The 8,225-nt window shown below is 41.6% G+C and overlaps 1 protein-coding gene across 1 annotated transcript; it reads right to left on the minus strand.

Moving 5' to 3' along the window:
- Positions 1-568: 568 nt before the first annotated feature.
- LOC138147780 (nuclear cap-binding protein subunit 2) lies at positions 569-2,386 on the minus strand. Its single transcript, XM_069070349.1, has one exon. It carries the CDS (start codon positions 2,219-2,221, stop codon positions 1,751-1,753), a length of 471 nt encoding a protein of 156 aa, XP_068926450.1. The 5' UTR covers positions 2,222-2,386; the 3' UTR covers positions 569-1,750.
- Positions 2,387-8,225: the final 5,839 nt, after the last annotated feature.

The raw sequence follows: 8,225 nt of genomic DNA on the forward strand, positions 1-8,225 counted from the left end.
TACCCAAGTCTGGTCTTTTCATCAGGAATGTTTAGACATACCCCATTTTGTTAAACATCTATTTTCTTTTCTCCTATGATTATATTTAGTTTTGCTGGCTAAGTTATTCTTGGCCTTAAGCCTTTCTTTTGCTTTTTGTATTCCTGTATTCTATGCTTTGTCTTTTTTTTTTTTTTTGCTTTTTGGAGGGGGAAGGACAGGGCAATAGGGGTTAAGTGATTTGCCCAAGGTCACACGGCTAGTGTTTGTGTTAAGTGTCTGAGGTCATATTTGAACTCAGGTCCTCCTGACCCTAGGACTGGTGCTCTATTCACTGCTCCACCTGGATGCCCCTCTGCCTCTTTTTTTTTTTTAAATACAAAATCATGCTCTTCCTTCTCCCTACCTGATATACTTTTTTTTTTCCCTTTTGGGCTCTTGTTCATTATGCAGCTCCCAAACTCTGTTAATAAGCAGAGGGAAGGGGAGAGGCAGGAGGTTTGGATGTGGTTTAAGTAAAACCTTCATGTACAAATTAGGAGTAATGAAAACACATATATACACATATCAAGACAATCAATTAAACCAGTGAACTCAACAAATCTTTTTTATTAAACATCCAAAACAAAAGTTCACACTAAAGAGCTTTCATTCCCAATTATCTTATCCTACAGACTACTGAGAGGCTTATTATAGTTACTGATCATCAGATTTAGCCCTTCCTAATTTTTCCACATTGATAAAAAAATTTTTAAACTGATAATCTGTCAATCACCCAGGTTTTTAAGAAATCAACTGCACCGAGTCAACTTTTCAAAACACTTTCTAATTTTCTGGAGTTAAGGCAGTTAGCTCAAACATGTCCTCCCCAATAAACATGCTCAAACAGATTTATGAGCAAAAATATTTAAAATTGTCAGCAGTTTAGACGGCATTTAAATTGCCTTTTCATTCCTTGAAATTTTAAGCTGTAGAAAATACCCTCCAAAAGTTAAAATGAACATTTCTTGACTTCACCTAACATTCCACCCCAACAATGTCTTAATCAGGAATTTCCCATAATAAATCCTTTTTTCTTCATCTCTTAGGAAGATAACTTTAGGATAACACTCTCAACACTGGCTTCCCAGTGAAAAATTAAAGGGCATGCTTAATGAGCACCATTAACAAACATCCTCATTACAAATTTCTTTACAGAACCTCCCATTAGAGCAGAAGAGCTAGAGTGCTCTCCCAGGTATTTTTTATCAAATTACTAGAATTGAGGCAAAACTGTTTAAGGATCACTCAATAACCTTTTTATCTTCATGGTTAAAAAAATCACCTTGGAAAACAAGAAATACCTCAAAAAGCTAATAAGTTTAAATAAAAAAAAAAAAGGTCCTAATTCACAGCAGCATTGGAACTGCTATTCCAAAAGATCACTCCAAGCCCAGAAACAACGAACAGTAAGTAACACCGTCATTTTGTAATCCTGCTTAATGAAAACGTGGCTAGATCGGGTTAATAAATAATACAGATCTGCTGGTTGTGCTGCTCCTCGGGTGTTCAGATGGGCAAGACCTCAACGCCAGGACCAAAGCCACTTTTCCCTTAGTTTCTGTCACCTGATCATTGCTCAGAGTGGGATACCCGAAGGTTTCCTGTTTGATTCTTGCGCAGACACAAGGAAATAAATTAGAGTTCTGCGGTAAGTCGGCTGCTTTCAGAACCACCAGGACCTGTCCACAAGCCCGCGCTGCTACTTTTTTTAATGCAGGGCTCTGATCCCTCACTGGTTTTGCACAATCTTCCCATAGCCGCCTCTCCCGGCGTCGTAGTCCTGCCGGTACTCATCCCTCACCTGGCCCCCGGAGCGGCCCCGGCCGTACTGGCGGCCCTCGCGGAAGCCCGCATCCCAGTCCGTGCGGATGATGCGGTCGTCCAGGCGGGTCCCGTTGATGTAGCGCATGGCGTTCTCGGCGTCGGCGCGGCAGTAGTACTCCACGAAGCAGAAGCCGCAGGCCGTCTTCTTCACTTTGTCCAGGCCCATGATGATCTTCTTGATGTCCCCGCTCTTGCTGAAGAGTTCGTAGATCTGCTCCTCCGTGGTGTAGAAGGACAGGTTGCCGACGTACAGCGTGCAGCTTTTCTTTAGTAACTTTTCCTGGTCGTCCATTTTACCTCGGAAGTGCTGGTCGCGGTACCAGCCGAGCTCCACGTAGGAGTCGCTCTGCAGCGCGCTCAGGAGTCCCCCCGACATGTTGGCGATGGCGGTGGTGGAGCGAGATGGCTCGGCCTAGAGGAACTGGCGGCGGTGAAGATGACAGACTACCGGACCAGGATCCAAGACAACAACGACGACAAGCGGCGTGATCTGGCGCTCACTGAGGCGACTATACGGCGTTTGGCAGCGGACTTCCGGGGAACAACGGAAGCTTCCTCCGCTGGGACCAATCACAGGGCACGCCGGGCCGGAAGCGCTGATTTGGTATCTCTTGCCCGCTGTAGCGAAAGAGTCGTAGTCTCTGCTGCCCTCTACTGTCGGATGATTTTGTTCAGCGGAGACCTTCTAGCAGTGTTGCCTGGACACGTGAAGTGCTTAGAATAAAAGGACCATCTTTTTCCTCTTCCTCCTCCCCCTTCTCCGGCGCCCTGCCCTCTTTCCAGTTCGCCTTTAGGAATTCCTCTACCACGCCCCCATAAAGCATTTGAGCTTTGGGGAGATATAAAAGAGAACAAGATGGTCCCTGCCCCCAAGGAGCTTATGTTCTGAGATTCTGTGATTCAGTTAGGTGGAACATGAGCTGAACGAGTGTAATAACGGAACAGTACAGGAGTTCTGGATTCTAATTCTGACCCTAAACTCAGTGTCTTCATCTGTAAAATAGGAACATGACACTTCTGCCCTAGGGTTGTTGTGAAGAAAGAGATTTATAACTTGAAAACCCGTAACGTGAATTATTATTAGAATTTTTATAGATTGAGAAGAAAGTCCAGGAAAAAGGGGAACTACATGAAAGAAGATACAGCGTTAGGAATGACCATGAGAGTGAGAAGACTGTTACTGGCTAGGGGGAAAGGAGAAGCATCGCATTGCTTTTCTTTAGTGAAGTGTTATAAAGGATACGTTATTAAATGCAATGAAACTTCAAATGGAGCCTGTCTGAGACCCCAGAATAATATTTGTGACCTGCCAAATGCATCAGAATACCGTATGGACAGGCAGAAAAGAAATGCTTGCCGTAAAGCCCAAGTACAAGTGTACAATCTAAAAAAATACATAGAAAGATAGAATGGACTAAAGATGTGGGTGTAATCATCATCAGAAGGATGCACACATATATATAATAAATGCAGCGGGGTGGGAGTGTGTTAACAGGATTTTTACTGAGCCAGTCTCTAACTGAGAATCCTCCAAGATGTGCAAAGCAGACCTAGGGGCTAGAGTGAGGTAATCAAGTAATTTAATCAGTTTCAGAGTGAGGAATGTTCTCCCTGCTGAAGTAAAAGCATAGGTTATACAGGTAAATCACAAGTGGGGAAAGAGGGGATGGAGGGTTAAAGATAATAATTTAGTTGTTTCCCATGAGAAACCCACAAGTCCCACAATATCACAATTCAGCAGTCAAGTCTTTGGGGATCGTCACCACCTCCCCTAGAGTACAGAACCAGAGTGAAGGGAACAGGTTCTATAATCTTTGATTTGCTCATTTAAGGTCCAGTGATTGTGAGTCTTGTCAGAGTTTTGATTAATCAGTTTAAGCTGCATTGTGAGAGCTCTGACTCCCAAGACAGAGAGGCAGCTCTTGAGAAAACTGAATTATTAGTATATTAATTACAAATATATCGATTAACATGAAAATTGTAATTCCCTTCTTAGATGGAAACTGAAAGTTTTAAATTTTACAAATTTGAAAAAGTGGACGTTAGGGCTGCATATACAACTTTGCCTATACTGGAGTCTAAGGCAGAACAAGGTAGAATAGGGATTTGTAAAGTCTGAAAATCTTTAATCCTCAGAAAATGTTTACTTCTTTGAGGATGGAATTTGAAACAGATTGAAATTTTTTTCAAGTGTTTGTTTTTTCATTAATGTACTTATTTATTGCTTTTTAAAAAACCATCATAGGAACTAAAAGATGAAACAAGTAGTACATAAATTTGTAAATAATTGAAAATAGTTTCATGGTAGACAGTGAGGGCTTTCCTAGTCTTAGTATGGAACTAGTCACTAGTATGGAACACGGATGCACCAATTTCTTTAAGTAGGCTCTATTTGAATATTATTGACTGTAATGGGCAGCTAGGTAGCAAAGTGGAAAGAATGCTTGGCCTGGAGGCTGGAAGACCAATCTTCCTGAGTTCAAATCTGGCCTCAAACACTTACTAGCTGTTTTACTCTGGGCAAGCCACCTAGCCATGCTTGACTCAGTATCCTCGTCTGTAAAATGAGTTGGAAAAGGAAATGGTAAATCACTCCAGCATCTTTGCCAAAAAAACCCCAAATGGGGTCACGGATGGGAATACTGATGAAACAAGTGAACAAAAGCAAATTGATTATAACCATAGAAGTCAGAGAGAGGTTCATCAGATCAGGTTAGAGATGGGAGAGACCTTTGGTTTCACCTAGTTTAACACTTTCACAATACCTCTAGAGGCAGCTGGTATCGATAACTAGAGCACTCAGGAAGATCTGAGTTCAAATCCAACCTCAGATACTTAGTAGTTGTATGACTCTGGGAAAGTCATTTAACTTTTGTTGGCTTCAGGTCCTTCAACTGTGAAATGAGAATAATAATAGCACCTACCTCACAGGGTTGTTGTGAGGATTATATGAGACAATGTTTGTGGAAAACTGCTTAGCACAGTGCCCGGCACACAAACATATATGTATGTATATTATATATATGTGTGTGTGTGTGTATACACACATATGTATGCATATATGTATGTATATGTATTATATACTTATATAGCTTGGTGTTATATAAATGCATAAAATATGTAAGTAAATACAATAAAGAAATATATAAAAACTATATAAGTGGTTATTCCCTGCCCCATCCCCCTTTCTATTTATTATCTGAGGACCACATAGATGAGAAATCTTGGCCAATTCTTTACTTTATCTTTTATCCAGGCTTGTAGAGTTATATGGTATGGCAGCCTCCCCCCCCCCAATATGGTTCTAAATCTAGACCAAATTAAAGGAGCAGACCTATGGAAGGAGAGAATTCTGGAGGTGATTGTGACTTTTCTGTGCCCTAGTCAGATCCTATCTGGAATATTGTGGGCACCACATTTTAGAAAGGCTATTGATAAGCTGGAAACCATTCAAGAAGAGGACAGTCGGGATGGAGTAGGGTATCAAGTTTACAACACAGAGGATCAATTAAAGAAGCAGGCTGATTAGGCTACAGAAGAGAAGACTCAGGAAAATGGTATCATTTGGTGGCCTACCTACAAGATAAATGAGATTTTCTTCTATGAGAAGTGAGCGGAAGTTGCAAAAAGGCATGTTTAAACTAAATATAAGGAAAAACTTTCCAACAGCTAAAGCAATTGAAAAGTAGGATGAAGGGTCTAAGGCAGTAATTGATTCTGCCTTACTGGGGGTCTTCCACATAAGGTTGGATGGCCATTTGTCAGCTCTGTGGTACAGGGGATTGTTCAGGAATGAATTGAACTTGATGTCCTCTGAGGTCCTTTTCAACACTGATTCTGTGGACAATTATTGATATATTCTGACACAAAAACTCCATGTTTTTTTTAATTAAAATTTTAGTAACAAGAGTTTCATCTAAAAGAATAGACACAATCTATAAATCATCAGGGTTACTGGAACAGTGAGCTGATCTAGGAAGGTAAAGACAATATTTCTACATTATATTTGTTTGAATGATCCACCTGTCTAAATGTATTTGCTGATTGGCTCACTAAACAACCAATCACTGACCATACAAGATAGAGTAGTCATGAAAGCTTAGGTTTGGGGTCCACTTTACTCCCCTATCCAGACAATTCCCCTTAGAGCTTATAGGTTATATTACATGATGCCTTTGGGTGTTTTAGACACCACCTTCATATAGTTGTCCCCTGTTAATTCTGACTGAACTGAGTAAGCTGTACAACTCTTATGCAAAACACAGATTCTGGGGGCGGCTCGGTGGCACAGTGAATAGAGCACCCACCATCCCTGGAGTCAGGAGGATCTGTGTTCAAATCTGGCCACAGACACTTGACACCCACACAAAAACACTAGCTGTGTAACCTTGGGCAAGTTACTTAATCCCAATTGCCCTCCAAAAGGCAAAAAAAAAAAAATGAGCCAGAGAAGGAAATGACAAGTCACTCCAGTATCTTTGCCAAGAAAATGGAGTCGTGGAGAGTCAGACAAGACTGAAATGACTGAACAACAACAAGAATCTGTGGGAAGTGGAGAAAGGGTAAAGAAGATGAGACTTCGGAAGAAGGAAAGACAAAATAATAATGAGAGGGCAAAGGTGGAGAAAATGAGCAGAAAAATGATGATATGACAGTATAAAGAATAATTCTCTTTGTTCACATGGAAACCACCCTAATGGAAGTCTTTGTTACTCTCTCCTGAATTCTTCAGTAGCCTCCTAATTGGTCACCCAGTTTGTAGTCTCTTCCATATCCAATCCATTCTCCATGTGTTGAGGTTTAAGGTTTAGGTAAATTAGGGGTATTCGAGAGCCCAAAATACCAACATACCAGTCTGGCAAATGGATCTGACTCCAGCCTTCTCTCAGCCAAAGTAAGACAAAGTTTATTAAAGATTCACCATAGTGGGTAGACTCTTAAGGAGCCTTGGTATCTCTAACACTTATATTGCACAAGTGGGCCAGAACAATCTGGCACAGAGTGAGTCTGTGCTAGATAATTTTTGGTCCCTTCATGGAGCCAAGATGGGTCTTATATACAGAAAAATTGTGGGAGGGATCTAGGGATGGTCTAGAGGAGGGGTTTGGGGAGGGTCTTGAGGAGGAGTCAAATGAGGTCAGACTCTAGGAATGGGATTAAAGGTGGGAAGTAGCTGGAGGCTGCCTGGAAATGACAAACCATGGAGGGCTAGGATAGTTTAAGGGTAACAGATTTGGGTATAGATATTTTGGGAGGATCAAGGGTGAGAAGTAACTGAACAATGGAGGGCTAGGCTAGTAACAGAGATTTGGGTCTAGAGATAATGAAAGGTTTATGGTCTCAGGCAAATTCCTCAACAAGTGGGAAGGTTCAAGGAGAATGCAAGGGGGTTCCCAGAGCCTGAATTCCATCACATGTAGCTGCCAAAATGATTTTCCTAAAGCACCATTTTAACCATATCACTTCTCTCCTCAAGAACTTTCAGTGGTTCCTTAATGCTACTGGGATAAAATATAAATTCCTCAGGATGCCATTTAAAACCCTTCATGACTTGACCTCAGTTTACTTTTCTAGCCTTAATGATGAGGTGCAGGCTCTGGGAATCCCCTTGAATCTTTGAGGTACAGGCTCTGGGAACTCCCCTTGAACTCTGAATAAATCATATGAGGCAATAAGCCTTACATTGTGGCTGGGCTCAGACCTCTGTTACTAACCTAGCCCTCTATTATCCATCTGCTTCCCACTCTTGAGCCTATCAAAATATCAATCCACCCTTGAACTGGCCAAGGACACCATTTTCTGTAGTCTCCAGGTAACCTCTAGCAACTTCCCAACCTTAATCACTCATTGACCTCATCTGACTTCTCCTGAAGACCCTCCCCAAACTCCTCTGGACTGCCCCTACATTCCTCCCACAACCTTTCTGTATATAAGATCCCATCTTCCTTCCATGTGTGAGTGTTATAGAATGACTTAGCACAGATTTACTCTGTGTCCAATACAAGCAATCTTTTAATAAACTTTACTTTTCTTTGGCTGAGAAGACTTGAGTCGAATTCATTCAGGTAGACCTGGAGTGTTAGTATTTTGGGATCTCCAGAGAAACCCTAACCCTCTTTATGGGTAACCTCTTCATTTTTCTGGTTCCCTGACCAGGAACACTGCTAATCTCAAGCTCTTCTCCAGCAGGGACTGTTAGGTCCACAAACCTCTCTCTTTCCCTAGTACCTAGGAAGTGCAGTTTTTATGTTTGTTTCTTTTATGGATTTTTTTTGTGTGGTATTTTTTTTGGGCCTGACTTCTCAGGTCCCATTAGGTCAGACAGCTAGGAGGCTGTTTTGTGCTCAGCCTGACCTTAGGGGTTATTTTGGAGAACATGG

Source organism: Petaurus breviceps, unplaced genomic scaffold, assembly GCF_028583685.1.
Source record: "Petaurus breviceps papuanus isolate PSGF00001 unplaced genomic scaffold, PetGlider_PUasm1.0 90808, whole genome shotgun sequence".
NCBI classification, from domain to species: Eukaryota; Metazoa; Chordata; class Mammalia; order Diprotodontia; family Petauridae; genus Petaurus; species Petaurus breviceps.

Excerpts from the sequence above, each read along its gene's own strand:
- LOC138147780 (XM_069070349.1), bottom strand. The coding sequence starts at position 2,221 with ATGTCGGGGGGACTCCTGAGCGCGCTGCAGAGCGACTCCTACGTGGAG.